This window comes from Mesoplodon densirostris, chromosome 11 (genome assembly GCF_025265405.1).
Source record: "Mesoplodon densirostris isolate mMesDen1 chromosome 11, mMesDen1 primary haplotype, whole genome shotgun sequence".
Lineage (NCBI taxonomy): Eukaryota > Metazoa > Chordata > Mammalia > Artiodactyla > Ziphiidae > Mesoplodon > Mesoplodon densirostris.
The window spans coordinates 9,327,520-9,344,283 of record NC_082671.1 but is presented as its reverse complement, the minus strand read 5'-3'; the positions used below and the strand labels follow the sequence as shown (position 1 = coordinate 9,344,283).

Here is a 16,764-nt window from a genome sequence, read left to right as displayed (position 1 = left end):
AGGGAGAAAGGCACAATACAGTCTGGTCTCCTCTGGTCCCTTCTCCCTGCAGCATGGGGAAGAACAAACTCCTCCATCCAAGTCTTACTCTCCTTCTTCTGGTCTTCCTGCCTACAGATGCCTCAGTCTCTGGAATACCGTGAGTTTCACATAGAGCATAAACTTGAAGAGTCCTTTCCTTTATTTCAAATCCTCCTTATCATTCACTTGTCTTCCCTATGGAACTGTCACCTTCTTATCTTTAAGGTGTCTTCCAATGATGAGATTTTACAAATCTGGTTTATTCAGTCTTCACTTATTCTTAACCATTTTTCTCCAACTCTCTGGATCTCTGAATCTCTGCATCTCTAAATTCTCTGGGGATATACAAAGACTTTCTAAAGGGCATTGGAAAGTGATTCTTTTAAAGGAATCACTTTTCAGATCCTCACATTCATATTGATCTGCTTGAGACCATGCTATTTATCCTTTCTTACCTCCCCTTTCTTAATTTCCTATCTTTCACTTTAAAAGAGAAAGACAAACCTCCCTCAATCAGATGTTACTGTGGAACGCTGTCCTGGAGTATAAAAGTCTCTAGGGTGCCAAATAAAGGAGCAATTTGAAATACCAATGTTGATGTTGAGAAAGCAAAGGACTCTAATGACAGGAGAAAAAATCCTTTTGCAGATCTTGTGGTGGCGAATTCTTTGTTTCAACAAAATTGAAGGAAGATCTAAGGGAGATACCAGCTGATAAATAATTAGAAGCAATTCTTGATAATAGGGCACTGGGTGATCTTTGGCATGTAATGCAGAAGGAGTTACAAGAACTGGTAAAAATGATATAATTGTTTCATCTGTCATTTATTTACTTTTATGTGAACAATTTTTCATGGCACTTATATCTACACAAACCAAAAACAGCAACAGAGTTAATGTTAGACCTTATTTAATTCTTGCAATAAGGAATATCCATCCATGGATACATAAGAACAACTCATCATTTTCATTAAAAATGTACTTCAAAAGTATTTTGATTTTATATATAATAAATATGAATCATAATTTGTAATATATTTATTTTGTTTTGATCAGTTGTATACTAGTAAGACTTCTGAAAACAATTCAATCCAGAAGAAAATGTTTAACATTTACAACTTTAAGGTCACATTAAATTTAAAAGAAGAGTTAAATGCATATACCCACATATAATATTTCATATATATGTATATATATACATATGCATGTGTGTATATATATATATACACACACACATATATATATATAAACAAAGAAGGAAGAGTGATCCATAAAATATTTTGAAGCATAGAAATGTTAGGACAAACTTCTGTGTGGTAAATGGCATGAAAATTCAAGTTCACGGAGGAAAAGGGGGAAAGATGCTAAATTTCTGATCATTACAAAAAGAACATTTTGGTGTATTTTTTAAATAGATCATACTGGATATCTTATCACTATGATATTTAAGATTCGATGGGAGATGTACAAAAAAGTAACATAAGTTTTAATTTAAAATGTCATCAAAAATAATATATATTGCTATTGTTTAAACTTGTGATAAAAAAATATAGTATGTTTACTTGAATACATGTAAGGAAGGCATAGTGTCTAAAAATAGTTAGGAATTCTGGGAGCAAAAATGTTTGAAAACTCATGTGTCAATAAAATTATATATGAGAGTATTGAGAAAGTTTCTGTTCTGTTCATGAGGACCCCAAATTCAATCTCTAGAAGACCATTCTTGAGTAGACCATTTTTGTCTACCCTGAGTTGAAAGGCAAATATTTAATATGCAAACATCCAGGGTTAGGTAACACACTAAGATTTCATTAGTTGCTTAACACACTGAGACTTTAAACTAAGGACTCTCTTTAAGCCTCAGAGTAGAAAGCAAGAACTTGCCATTCCATTTTTACAGGCTTGTTTTATAAATATATATAAGTTCTGTAAGTGGATTGGTTTCTGTAGTGTTCCACACGAGAACTTGCTTGCTTTTTACAGCAACCCTAATGTAAAATAGATTTACAGCATAAATATATATAATTAGCATATTTTTATTTGAATTCAGATGCTCACAGACTGATATTTGGGTTCCTTAAAGTGAGGTATACCTGCAAATGTTAACCTCTTAAAGGCTCACTTCAAGTCAAATGTTCACTGCCATGGCACTGACGATGGAAAGGGGAGTAATTCGCATGCATGCCCTCCAACGGCAGAGATCAATTTCATGCTTATCAACATGTCTTCTCTTGGCATAGAACTAACAATAGTAACAAGAATTACAGCAGAAGATAATGCTGCTGATAATAATGCCTCGCCTCCTACACTCTCCTCTAACTGGATTCCCCCATCCCCAGGCACTACATGGTGTTGGTCCCCTCCCTGCTCCACACTGGGACCCCTCAGAAGGGTTGCCTCCTTCTGAGCCACCTGAATGAGACGGTGACCGTAAGCGCCTCCTTGGAGTCCCTCAGAGAGAACAGAAGCCTCTTTACTGATGTGGTGGCAGAGAAAGACTTATTCCACTGTGTCTCCTTCACTGTAAGTACAGCTGTTTGACTTAAAATACTTGTTTCTATTGGTTGGGAACATAGGCAACCAGAATTCAGTCAAGATAAGACTTTGAGAGGCTGGCATGGACTTCAGGAAGGAATCTAAACGTAGCGACTAAGTGTAGAAATTAAGAAGCAATGCATGAATTTCCAATATAAATAATGGTAGACCAATATTTATAGAGATATTAAAATCAACTTAATGATTAGAGAAAATTCCTATTAGCCAGAAAAAAAAAAAAGCAGTATGCACTAGACAAAGGGAAAATATGAGTTCTCCTGAAAATTAAAATGGAAAAAATACAAACAAAGAAAACTAGGCCAGTGTTTAACATAAGCCCCAGTAGTGGGCTGACAGGAACACACCACCCCATACGTACTCTTTCTAAGAGTGAACTTGTAGAAATTACCATGGGTGACTATCCAATAGCTCTTCACAGTTGCCCATATATAGAATCCTTACAGCGTACAGCCAATAACATGTTGCAGTTTCCTTTCTCATAGCTTTAAGAGATGCTTCTACCGTGCCCTTTTACCACATAACATCAGTTTGGTAAAGTTCAGTGTATAAGTGAATCAAAACTGTATTAGCGAGCTCGGGTGGCGGGAGGACCGGCAGCGGCCAGGCAGCCCAGCTTCGCCAAGGCTCTCGGCGTGCACGGCTCGCAGGCCCCGAGCACGCGCCGGCCCCGCCGCCACCATGGCCAAGAGGAAGGTCAGCTCCGCCGACGGGGAGGCGAAGGAGGAGCCCAAGAGGAGACTGGCAAGGCTGTCAGCGAAACCGGCTCCTGAAAAAGTGGAAACGAAGCCAAAAAAGCGGCAGGAAAGGATAAATCTTCAGACAAAAAAGTGCAAACAAAAAGGAAAAGGGGAGCAAAGGGAAAACAGGCCGAAGTGGCTCACCAAGAGACTAAAGAAGACTCACCTGCAGAAAACGGAGAAACTAAAAACGAGGAGAGCCCAGCCTCTGATGAAGCAGGAGAGAAAGAAGCCAAGTCTGATTAGTATCACACACCTGGTCCTATCAGGGGCCCCTGTCTCCCTTCTTGTACAATACAGAGGAATATTTTTATCAACTATTTTGTAAATGCAAGTTTTTTAGTAGCTTTAGAAACATTTTTAAAAAGGAGGGAATCCTACCTCATCCCATTTTTTAAGTGTGAATGCTTTTTTTTAAGAGGTGAAATCATTTGCTGGTTGTTTATTTTTTGGTACAACCAGAAAATAGTGGGATATTGAATGTGGCAGGCATTGTCTTGGGTGCCAGCTTAACATTCCATAGATGGGGGGATATTTTATATCCTATAATACAAAGCATACTAAATGGCAGTTTGGAGTCAGTTGTGCATTTAATGCCCTGAACACTTTAAATTACTTCTCTTCCCATGTTGTTTTTGGTAGAATTATTTCCTAAAGCAAACCACTCACCTCTTGATCTTGGCTCTCCTGGTCAGAATTTTGTGCACTCTGTAACATCTTTGGTCGTGGTAGTCCAGTTCTTCTAGTAACTTTGTTAATGTGCTGTGAACGATTGACAGTTTGGGTATGTAGTGTATATGATATTAAATTGTGAATTAGTAGGACTTACGATGTAACAGCATATCAATATTTGAAGATATTGGTACTTGATCGCCTGTCAAGGAAAATTTGCCTCCAAATTTTAAGCTGGAAAGTCACTGGAATAACTGTTCAGAAAAGAATCACAACTACGTGATTTTTTAGATTTTTGGTATGTATGTTAAGAATTGTGTACAAATTGAAATGTCTGTGTACTGATCCTCAAAACAACCAATAAAACATCTCAATTATGAAAGAAAAAAAAACTGTATTAGCTGATTTGCAGTAACCTGGATGGACCTGGAGATTATCATACTAAGTGAAGTCAGTCAGACAGAGAAAGACAAATATCATATGATATTGCTTATATGCAGAATCTAAAAACAAACTGATACAAATGAACTTATTTACAAAACAGAAACAGACTCACAGACGTAGAGACAAACTTATGGTTATCGGGGGAAGGGTGGGGAGGAGGATAGATTGAGTTTGGGATTGACACGAACACACGGCTATATTTAAAATAGACAACCAACAAGGACCCACTGTATAGCACAGGGAACTCTGCTCAATATCCTGTAATAACCTCAATGGGAAAAGAATTTGAAAAAGAATAGATACATGTATGTGTATAACTGAATCACCTTGCTGTACACCCGAAACTAACACAACAGTGTTAATCAACTCTACTCCAACATAAAATAAAAATTTAAAAATGAATAAATAAATAAAGCAAAAATATTTTTACAAAAACCTGTATTGGCTGATCTATAAGGAGATGTGAGTATCATTTATGACCTCTCTCACTGTTGTAATTTCCTCCATCCTGTGTTCTGTCTTCCCATTTGTAAATGACAGAAGTCATTCTGTCTGTGAATTCCTGTCCATGCCAAATTTCCCTGATGAGAATGAGAGAGTGAAATTAAGTAAAAGGAACAAGATCCCCAGGGAGAATTGGGACAGGGACTGGAGGAGGAAACTTGGCAGATGAATGAGTTCTCAGGATCTCTCCTATATTTCAGATCCCAAGATCTTCATCCAATGAGGAGGTAATGTTCCTCACTATCCAAGTGAAAGGACCAACCCAAGAATTCAAGAAGCGGACCACAGTGTTGGTTAAAAATGAAGAGAGTCTGGTCTTTGTCCAGACAGACAAACCCATCTACAAACCAGAGCAGACAGGTACAAAAAGGCCTATGGTCAGGACAACTTCAAAAAAGAAAGATCTTCCTCCCCTGTGTATTCCCCAGTCAAAGGAATCCTGGTTCCTTTATGGTCTGTCTTACTAGCCTATAGGCCTGGCTTCAGGTTTCTGGGACTCATGAAAAATATTTCTGTTTCAGTGAAATTTCGTGTTGTCTTGTTGGATGACAATTTTCACCCCCTGAATGAGTTGGTAAGTGTCCTAATATTGATCTAGAATTTTTATTATCTATGTAAACAGGCTGAGAGTTTGTTTTTGGTGTTGGGGGAGAACCAGGGAGAGGAAGAATCTGGTACTGATAGCAGTACTTTCTGGCATTGCCATAGTGCAATATCCTCATTTAAACAGTATTCTGGGTCAAGAGAGTAGCTGATTCTTTCTTGGTACTCATACTTAGTCAGTTGTCACACAAACTTACTCTTTAGAAAATTCTCAATTAGCCAAACTAGAAAGATACACTATATCTCTTTTTTTTTTTTTTTTTTTTTTTTTGCGGTATGCTGGCCTCTCACTGTTGTGGCCTCTCCCGTTGCGGAGCACAGGCTCCGGATGCGGCGCAGGCTCAGCGGCCATGGCTCATGGGCTCAGCCGCTCTGCGGCATGTGGGATCTTCCTGGACCGGGGCACGAACCCATGTCCCTGCATTGGCAGGCAGACTCTCAACCACTGTGCCACCAGGGAAGCCCGAAAGATACACTATATAATAAATAAACCATCAAAAAACTTAGGTTTAAACGACTTCTCAAAGATTCAAACTTTTTCTAAACACAAAACCTCTCCTATAAAGGAAGGAGAGTGTAATCAATGTTTGTTCCTCAAGACTAACACTCTCAATTTTAATGTAGACAAGAAACCAAAGTCTTAATTTTTCTCTCCTAGATCTAGTCCTCAACCACATTTTCTTATCTCAGAAAGAGGCAATTTTCAATGAAAAGCCAGGGACTCTGTTGACTATAGCCCCTCCGCCCCCAACTTCCTTTTCCCCCTCTTAAAAGTGTTCTCTTTCCCTTGTCATAGAGTTTGCAATTCCCTGCTGATCCTGATCAAACCCATCTTTGCTAGGGGGTGAAGAAGGGAAAGGGATGGGAGGGAAAAAAGCAACTTTTTTCTTCTAGCTCCTCAGGCAAAGGATTAAGGCATATTCCTCCGTCTCACCCACATCCATTTCATCAGAAAATCATGTTAGTTTAAAATATAACCAGACTATGTTTTACCACATGAATTGCTACGACCTTGTCCTGACCAGTATCACCTCTAAACAAGACTATTACAATAGCCTTGAAATTGGTCTCCTGGTTTCCACTTACACTCCTCTATCTAAAATCAAACACCTAGCCCTTCACTCTATCAGCTTAACTCTGCTTTATTTTTATTTCTTGACATTTACCACTACCTCAAATCTATTTATCTATATCTCAAATATATATATCAAATATATGTATCTCAAATATATATGTCAAACATATATATCTCAAATATATATCTATATATATCAAAAATATATATTTCATATATGACTGTGTTTCTCATGTATCCATCCCTATTAGAATGTAAGCTCTATGAAAGCAGATCTGTTGTTCTTTTGTGCATTGCTCTATTCATAGCACCTAGAATGATACACAGCACATGTTAGGCACTTAATAAGTATTAGTTTTAAAAATGAATAAGCATTGATAGTAGAGGAGCTATTCCCAGTCGTCCTTATTCTTAGAACTACCTAAGAATTCTGTGACCCACCTTAACATTTGGATCTGAACATGGTTACTTATAATTCCATTAGTGTTGATTTCTCAGTCTGTAAAATAGCATAGCAAAGGAATGTTCTTCACTGGGATACTATAAGCATTTAAGTAATAGCAGTAAATACCATTCCTAATGAATGGCACATATGTATTTGTTGCTCACACCCGGTAAGTACTTAACATTACTTATTAATTGCTTGTAATGGATTAATCAAAAGTTCTGTAAAACTTAATCTGGAATTTTTCTGTGTTTTACTACAGATAAAGTTATTCTGCATAAAGCTGTCTTGCTTATAAATCAGAACTGAGAATATTTGAGAGCAATTCTAAACTCCTTTCTCTCTCTTTTGTCTTTCAGATTCCACTAGTATATATTGAGGTAAGCAACGTGAAACATTCCATAATTAGAAACAAATAATAAACTTAGGGAGAAGGTTCTTATTTGAGAGATTCTTACAATATTTCAGAAACTTGTCCTGAAGGGAGAAGCCTTCAAACTCATGTAACACTAGATGGTTCCAAGTCATCTCCCTTCCCCACCCCTCCCCACCTCTTTGTGGATAACATAGGAGTCCCCACAGATTTCCTTTATTGTCTCTCATGCTCTGGGCTCTTTTGTAAATTACAACTACTGTGTCCACAGGACCCCAGAGGAAATCGCATCATGCAATGGCAGAACCTCAAGGTAGAGAGTGGCCTCAAGCAGTTGACCTTTCCCCTCTCATCAGAGCCCTTTCAGGGCTCCTATAAGGTGGTGGTACAGAAGGAATCAGGTGAAATGGCAGAACACCCCTTCACCGTGGAGGAATTTGGTATGGATTATGCAAAATCAGGGAACAGTTTTTTCATATTTAAACTTCTAGGGTCTAGAATTTGAGTTTCTTTGGAATTACTTTCTATTTCCCACGGGTGAAATTAGGCTTGGAGTGGAACTAATTACTTCTAATCCAATGAGGACCATCAGTGATTCATGAATAGGATGTCATATAGCATTTTTATAGCAATTTTTAATCTTCAAAAAAAAAGTAAAACATTCTTAGTCCAGTGGAGTCTCCCATAATTCATTAAGGTTACATTGATCCATCATAGTCCTTCAACCAGGATCTCCATTTGAGAGAAAGGTGGATATATTGGAGAAGAGGGCTACCTTTTCAGGGCCCTAAAATATGATTAGAGAATTGCTATGAGAACCTGGAAATACCAATTCCCCAGAAGTTGAAAACCAATCACCAACTTCCTTTATCTCCAATCAACAGTGCTTCCTAAGTTTGAAGTGCAAGTAAGAGTGCCAAGGATAATCACCATCTTGGAAGAAGAAATGAATGTATCAGTGTGTGGCCTGTGAGTTTATACTTTTAAAAAATCTTTGGCGAGGGGAATTATTTAAAGGAGACTCACCCTTTGGGATATTTTGACTAGCGTGTCTAGAAGCAGTGCAGCAAAAATACCTTAAATACATGGGAGCATCCCCATCTCTAGAACTTTCCTCTCCTGTTGCTTTTCTATTTCCCTTCTTATTTTCTTTCACGTCCTTTCCAACATTATTATAACTATCATGGGGCAGGCAACCATTCCTAGAGCTAAGCTATGCTAGTAGGATTGATTCTGAAAGTAATAAAGCTACTCGCGCATGCACGTACACACGTACACACACAAATGAGATAGTGTTGAAGGGTAGTGACTTTCCCTTTACCAGGTTGTAAAGTAAATTCAATCATCAACAGATCATTTACTTGACCTTGGATACATAGTGGAAAAATAGCTCAGATTCAGAATTTGTAGAGATAGGCATATTGCAGAAATGTCATCTAACTCATCTGTCTACCTAAGGCACGTCACATACTTCTCTGAACTGCCATTTTTACTGATGAGAGTAGACATGATCTCACAGTCAGTCTTTTCCAACCTTGAAAATTCATGTTTCTAGGATCTTATTGCTCCCATCTCCAGTAGCCCAGCAGTAGCAGTACAGAAAGAACAGGCAGAGTGAAGAAACCAGTCCTAAAGACCTTCAGCTGGGTCACTGCCCCAGCACTATCTCAGAGTAAGGTCACCAAGCTCCTGATCCCACAGAGCTGGTGAACCAGTACTCTTGCAAATATAGATATAGAGGGTATTTTGAATAGGGAAGGAAACAAATACCCTCAAGACCACAGCAATTATCAATGATATATTTATGGCACAATCCCATTTTTGTAAAAAGTAAACAAGTAAAAGTCTACATGAACAGAGATGGCTACACATAGGAAGAGGATGATGGAAGGAGAGATACCATCATATTAATAATTTATATTCCTAGGTAGAATTGAGAGTGTTTATTTCTTGTCTTTGTTTTGTTTTGTTGGTATTGTTTTTTCTCTTAAGATCTGGTGTAGCTTTGGCAAAAGAAAAAATATTTTTTAAAAGATGAAACTGAAAATTAGAGATTAAGAAAAAAAAATAGACATGGTAAAAGAAGGCTGAAGTAAATTCCAGCATGTTGCACAGGAAATTTCTAAAAGAGAAGGTTCATTACTTAGTTTACTTGCCCTCAACACTGTATGAGCCCTGCAGAAATTACAGGGAAGTACAGAGTCTAAAAATATATTATAGCTAAAGGGAAAATATAAACAGGTAGAAAATGGGGGTGTTAAATGTCTGATTTGATCCATTTGGCAATGTTCTTATGACAGATACACATATGGGAAGCCTGTCCCAGGACGTGTGACTATAAACATGTGCAGAAAGTACAGTAACCCTTCTAACTGCTTTGGTGGAGAATCACATGCTGTCTGTGAGAAGTTCAGTCAGCAGGTATGTGGGAAACTACTCCTAGGGATTAACAGCCCAGGCACTGTTGATGAGCAGTGAGTTACAACACGGTGGTAACTCAGGAAGAGACCAATCTGTAAGAGAATTCTATGCTAGCTATAGTCGTTTTTTAAAAATCAGTGATTTAGCACAATAGGAGTTATTTCTTGTAATTGTCCATTGCGGGTATTCTTGGTGCACCAAGCACCCAGAATGATCCAAGTTGAACCATCTCCAGTACCTGGTATCTAAAGCCGCCTTGAGTATCCATCCAATTATGTAAAGGAAGGAGAAAAAAACATACAAATCTTAACCACCTTGGCTGGGAAGGGTGTCAGTTTTTCTCTCTTTCTATGAGCAAGAGCTTGTCACAAGGCCCCACCTAGATGCCAGGGAGCTGGGAAACACAGTGCCCAGTTGAGCAGCCACTTCCCAGCCACAGCTGTAAACTATGGAAGGGAAGCCAGGCTTCGGTGAAGGGTTAGCTGCCTGCTACAGTAAGATTACCCCCCAATTTTTAAGGCATTTCTTCATTTCTTCACCTCATTCACTCTGGAGAATACCAGATACTAAGGAATACACCTGTCAGTTATAAGCCAGAAACTGTTGTGAGATGTAATTATAATTAATCCCTAGAGAATATTTATTGTGTTATCATAAAAAATTCCTAGGTTATGTTGTCTCAAAAAAAATGCCACCAGATTAACTGACCACTGATTTGTCCAGTCTTATGTTTTTGTATTTTATTTCGTCCCCTCCTAGCTAAACAGCCAGGGCTGCTTCTCTCAGCAAGTAAAGACCAAGATCTTCCAAATGAAGAGACAAGAGTTTGAAATGAAAATTGAAGTGGAGGCCAAGATTCAAGAAGAAGGAACAGGTGTGTATACCTCATGGGTATGGGAGAAAGAACAACGGACATGGATTTAGTTCCTTTGCCCAACAGTGAACTGAAAGGGAGGAAGTAGTATAAGTTCAGGGAGAGCATCCTTCCAAAAGAGAACTTATTTTTTCCTTCTTTTTCAGAGGTGGAATTAACTGGAAAAGGGACCACTGAAATAACAAGAACCATAACCAAACTCTCATTTGTGAAAATAGACTCGGACGCTAGACGAGGGATTCCCTTCTTTGGACAGGTGAGGTATTTTTCAATTCACAAATCAAACTGTACTCTTACCTATTACGTACAACATATTCTGCTAAAACTACACCTGGTTAATATTATCTGTTGATTAATATAATCAAAGGTATAAAACCACATAAAATAGGTTTGTTCCTCTGTAAATCTGTACATCAAATCTATAAAACCATTCTAAAGCACTATCAAAATTAGAAGGTTTTGGGGCTTCCCTGGTGGCACAGTGGTTGAGAGTCCGCCTGCCGATGCAGGGGACACGGGTTCGTGCCCTGGTCCGGGAAGATCCCACATGTCGCAGAGCGGCTGGGCCCGTGAGCCATGGCCGCTGAGCCTGCGTGTCCAGAGCATGTGCTCCGCAACGGGAGAGGCCACAACAGTGACAGGCCCGCGTATCGAAAAAAAAAAAAAATTAGAAGGCTTTGGGAACAGCACTGCGTGATGTCACTCAATCTCTTTCCCATGGTTTACCAGGCAGTCTCAGATTTTTATAATATTTTTTCACAAGCATCTCGAAATTCCTGATGGCCAATCACATTATCCTTCTAACATTAACTTTGTATGGAAATGGGTGGGTAGGTGGCTTTCATTTTTATTTTGAAATATAAAAGATTCTACTGTACGTAGTGTTTCTTTAATGGATATTATATACACATTACTTTTTCAAGTATATTTTATTTTATTCAAGTATACTTATTCAAATATATTTGTTTTATTTTAGCAAGTATATTTTAAAAACAGTACACAGAGGGGTAAAATACTGCTATTTAAAGTATACACAGGGCTTCCTTGGTGGCGCAGTGGTTGAGAGTCCGCCTGCCGATGCAGGGGACACGGGTTTGTGGCCCGGTCCGGGAGGATCCCACAGGCCTAGGAGCGGCTGGGCCCGTGAGCCATGGCCGCTGGGCCTGCACGTCTGGAGCCTGTGCTCCGCAACGGGAGAGGCCACAACAGTGAGAGGCCCGCGTACCACAAAAAAAATAAATAAAGTATACCCAGATTTTAAAGATATACATTTTTTCTCTCAGATGTACAAAAAAATCTGCTACTGTTATTTTTCTGCTTACTGTTATAAGCAGATGTGCTAATGGAGCTTTCGGACTCCAGAAGTCTGAGATGAGAGTTGTTTGCACCTCCACATGTAATTACTGTGCATCCTGTTTTTAATGGAAATATTATAAGATGTCAGCTGTGGAGAGTGTTAAAAGACAGAGGGACCAGGCTCCACAAAAGAGTAGTGGAATAAATTTTAGAATGTTTTGATTATGTTATGACAGCAAACATGTTCAGAAACTTTGGTCACTTCCTAAAATGAAAGTTCACTTCTTTAAATTTCTCAGAAGTATACTGTACTTTTTTGAGATTTTATTCCTGCGAAATAACTATTCTATTATCATAAGACTCTCTCACCAAAAGTGAAAGAATCAGAATTTTGTACCTATCCTGGTCTTCCTACATACAGCTGACATTTCATTAGCAAACTTAGATCTCGTTAATCAATTACAAATACTAATCCAAGTCTGCTGGTTGTGCTTCCTTCTACCAAAAGTAGCTTATACTGAGAAAAAAAAATCACCATCTTTAAAATCTGAACTGAACTACTCATCTTCTGGGTTCAGTATTAGCAGTAATTTGACTTTAGGCCCTTATTTAATATTCTATGCTTCTTTTCAATTTTACATTTTTCAGATGGGAAGTACCTCATAAAATCTACCTACCTTCCAAAAGTTTGCAAATCTAGGTCAAGAAGCAAATATCATATATAAAACTAGAGGAGCACACAGGACAATATATTAGCAATTGCTAATATTAAACCTCAGAACACTAATCCATAGAAAGGGAATGGTCTGCCATAAAATAAGTATTTGAGGCTCAATTAAATTTGACTAATGGGTTAAAAATTTTCATTATGGCTCTTGTGGTCTGTGACTCTACAAAAGTTATATATAATATATAGAGTTTCCAAAATATCCACAGAATACATTTCTCAGGTCACCTCTATTATCTCCATCATTCTCTACCTCTTTACACTATTTTTCGTCTTAGGACTGATTACCACTAAATAAGTATATATTACGCATTTATTTAGCAGCTATCTCTTTTACTGGACAGTATGCTCTATGATGGAAGGAACTTTGTTTTGTTCACTGCTGTAGCCTCAATGCCTCGAACCATGTCTGACATATTGGACACACTCAATAAATATTTGTAATAAAATGAATGTTTGGTGTCTATTGGATATTAGCCACGTAACTGATCTGCAGCTTTTAAACTTCAGGTGCGCCTAACGGATGGAAAAGGTGTCCCTATACCAAATAAACTCATCTTCATCACAGCAGATGAAGCCCACTATGACTCCAATGCCACCACTGATGAGAACGGCCTGGTGCAGTTCTCCATCAACACCACCAGCATCACAGGCACCTACCTCACTGTCAGGGTAAGTTTGGAGGGAAGTTACCAATGATGTGAAGTAGTCTTGGAAGAAAGGTTGCAACCGAAAAGTGATGGCATTTCCAAGTTGTGTTTAGTCTTAGGGGAAAAAAATGAGAAACTAAAAACCAATTCAAGGTCAATTTTGAAAAAGTTTGTTAAAAGGAGGCAGTATAGTGTTGTGGCTAAAGTGGGGGCTCCACGTGTGCACTCGCGTGTAGCGACATGAATCGTGCAAACGCTGTGGGAAGCAGTGTGGCAGTCCACCCAGATGAAAACTACCGTATGATCCAGTATTCTAACTGCTGAGTATACCTTCAAAAGAACTGAAAACAGAATCTCAAAGGAATACTTGCACAGCCCTGTTCATAGCAGCACTATTCACAGTAGCCAAGAGGTGGAAGCAACCCAAATATCCATCAACAGATAAACAGAATGTGGTATATATGTACAATGGAACAGTATTCAGCCTTAAAAAGGAAGGAAATCCTGTCACAGGCTACAGTGTGGACGAACCTTGAAGACATTATGCTAAGTGAAATAGCCAGTCACAAAAAACAAATAGTGTACGACTCCACTTGCATGAGGTATCTAAAGTACTCAAAGTCATAGAAATAGAAAGTAGAATGGTGGTTGCCAGGGGTTGGGAAGAAGGAGAAATGAGGAGTTGGTATTTCCTGGGGACAGTGTTTTAGTTTTGCAAGATGAAAGAATTCTGGAGATGGGCTGCATATTACTTAACACTACCAAACTGTACATTTCAAAATGGTTAAGATGGTAATTTATGTTGTGTTTTTTACCACAATTTTTTTAAGTGTAGGTTCCAGAATCAGATAAATTAGATTAAAATCCTGGCTGAACTCTATATTAAGAGCAAATAACTAAGAGTTGAGTATAGACTTCAACTACTTCGCTAACTCAACTCTTGAACCAATGCTATTTACAGAAAGTGTTCTCAGACCCCTAAGGTTGCAATATTACATTTATTCATAATACCCATTTGAAACCCATCATAAATGAGGCATCTACTCTCTGAAATGCAATTCTTCCATTTCTGAGGATTAGTCTCCTCAGTGAGGTTTCATAGCTCCAGTGTCTCTATCTGTCTCTACATTTCATTCTCTGTCTGTAAAGTAGCCAAAGAAATGCAAGCCAAGCTAATCAGAGCAAAGGATGCCTCCTTTTATGCTCTTCACAAATGTAAAAATCAATACCAACTCAAGGAGCCTCTGCCCTGTAAAGGCCTGCAATACAGATAAACACCATAAGGGACCCTCCTCTCTCACTTTTGAGTGTGGAGCACAAGATTTCTAGATACTAGTTAAGGTAGGATACTAAACGAATGCAATTCTGTGAGCACACTGATTCTCTATGACATATAATCTATAAGATAATATTGTTTTTCTAATTCATTAGGTCAAACACAAGGACCAAAGTTCCTGTTATGGCTACCAGTGGCTGTCAGAAGAATATGAAGAAGCTTATCACACCGCTAATCTTGTGTTCTCCCGAAGCAAGAGCTTTGTCCACCTTGAGCCCTTGCCTCGTGAACTGCCCTGCGGCCGAGCTCAGACAGTCCAAGCACATTATGTACTGAATGGACAGGTCCTGCAGGAGCTGAAGGAGCTCGTGTTCTATTACCTGGTGAGAAGGAAGGCCACTACTTTGACTCCTCTGTAAACTCCTGTGTGGGCAAGGATTTATGAAGCTCTTTAGGCATCACTACTTTGACCTCTTATCTATGTTCCTTTTGAAAGTCTGACTTCTCTCAGGGCTAATTATTGCCAGCAGGGGCTCAATGTAACAAGCATATCACCTAGAGAGCAAGACTTGGGGTCAGATCTCTGTCCGGCAAATTAAATCCCTTTTCATTTCCTTTTTTGCAGGTAATGGCAAAGGGAAGCATTGTCCGATCTGGGACTCACGTACTGCCCGTGCACCAGGGAGACAGTGAGTATTTCCATAATTCCCCATTTCTGCCCTCCTCAGTCACATGCAACCTTACGCTGCAGAAATACCAGGAATACCTTCAAATAAAGAGAGAGAATTTTCATCTAACCCCAATAAAGAAGTTGAAAGGGGAAAGCAATAATGTTTCTTTCTTTTTTTAAACCCTTTATCAAATATTTATTTCCTTTTCTTTCAGGTTATTCTGTTCAGATTATTTAAAGTGTTTAGTTGTTTCATAATTTATGCTTATTCCAAATTTTCAAACCATAAATAGTCATGGACCTCCTTCTCAAAATGACATGTCAAAATTGTTTTAGACAATGGAGAGAAGGTAAAACTTTGGAGTATCTTCTATATGTTAGGTCTTGTGCTGAGTCATTTATATCTTTACATCATATATCCCTTTTGAAGATAGTTATGATTTTATGAAGAGGTAAATTGGACTCTCCCCAGGAACAAATGTGGAACAATATAATTCTCTGAAGGTTTCATCTATCCTAAGGGAGTCTAAAAGTTCCCTTAAGAAAATTATCAGTGAACTACCCTTTTGTTGCTACTTTGTAGCAACATAGAAGCACTACAGTAGAGAAGTTCGATGCAACTTCTAACAATTCTGTGTAGGCATCAAAAAATAAGTTGCAAAGGAGCTCAGTACTCCTCTTAGGAAGAAAGAATAGAATATTTGGTTCATACAAAGTTAAAGAGGATATATGGGTAAATACAATGTGTTAAACTCTTACTATTACATCTCGCAACTTCAAGTACTATTTCCCTTCTCTAATGTAAAGTCTAGATCAAATGGTAGCCAAATGGATGTCTCCACATCCTTAGATAGCATCAGGACTTTGTATAGATGAACTCGAGCTTAAAACTGCGGAGAAATCATTATGTGATTTTGAGAGAAGAGGGGGCTATGATAAGGTTTTTTTTTTCTAAAGCCAGGATTCTTAGAGATAGTCATCCATTTATTGCATCTACTATTTCTTATATCTGTTACATCTACTAATAGAGTCATCAACCAGACCAGGCTCCTAAAATGACATTGTACAGCAGAAAAGTGTTATTTCAGCCCTGAGCTGTCTAACCCATGACCACTTCCTTTCATTCTCTCTGTGCTCCAGTGAAAGGCCATTTTCCCCTGTCAGTCCCTGTGGAGTCAGACATTGCTCCCGTCGCTAGGTTGCTCATCTATGCCATTTTACCTGATGGGGAAGTGGTTGGGGACTCTGCAAAATATGAGGTTGAAAACTGCCTGGCCAACAAGGTGGGTGTTTTATATCATAAATTTTTCAACATTTAAAACTAGAAGTTACTATCACTATCAATTATTTTCTACATGCAAGCACTGGGGCCAAAAGGGTTAAATGAATTCCCCAGAGATTTTCGGCAAGGTAATGACAGA

At 38.5% G+C, this 16,764-nt stretch overlaps 1 protein-coding gene and 1 pseudogene across 1 annotated transcript in view; both read left to right on the top strand.

The window, feature by feature from the left end:
* Positions 1-53: 53 nt before the first annotated feature.
* The window catches only part of A2M (alpha-2-macroglobulin), a 52,869-nt gene continuing 36,158 nt past the window's right edge, over positions 54-16,764 (top strand). Inside the window, exons 1-14 of the mRNA XM_060113440.1 lie at positions 54-139; positions 2,360-2,543; positions 5,134-5,293; positions 5,455-5,507; positions 7,416-7,436; positions 7,701-7,869; positions 8,314-8,398; positions 9,730-9,850; positions 10,610-10,724; positions 10,871-10,980; positions 13,258-13,419; positions 14,829-15,056; positions 15,299-15,362; positions 16,484-16,626. Coding sequence (XP_059969423.1) covers positions 54-139; positions 2,360-2,543; positions 5,134-5,293; positions 5,455-5,507; positions 7,416-7,436; positions 7,701-7,869; positions 8,314-8,398; positions 9,730-9,850; positions 10,610-10,724; positions 10,871-10,980; positions 13,258-13,419; positions 14,829-15,056; positions 15,299-15,362; positions 16,484-16,626 — 1,701 coding nt within the window. The remainder of the gene's footprint in view (positions 140-2,359; positions 2,544-5,133; positions 5,294-5,454; positions 5,508-7,415; positions 7,437-7,700; positions 7,870-8,313; positions 8,399-9,729; positions 9,851-10,609; positions 10,725-10,870; positions 10,981-13,257; positions 13,420-14,828; positions 15,057-15,298; positions 15,363-16,483; positions 16,627-16,764) is intronic.
* Positions 3,255-3,559, top strand: LOC132498362 (non-histone chromosomal protein HMG-14-like; annotated as a pseudogene).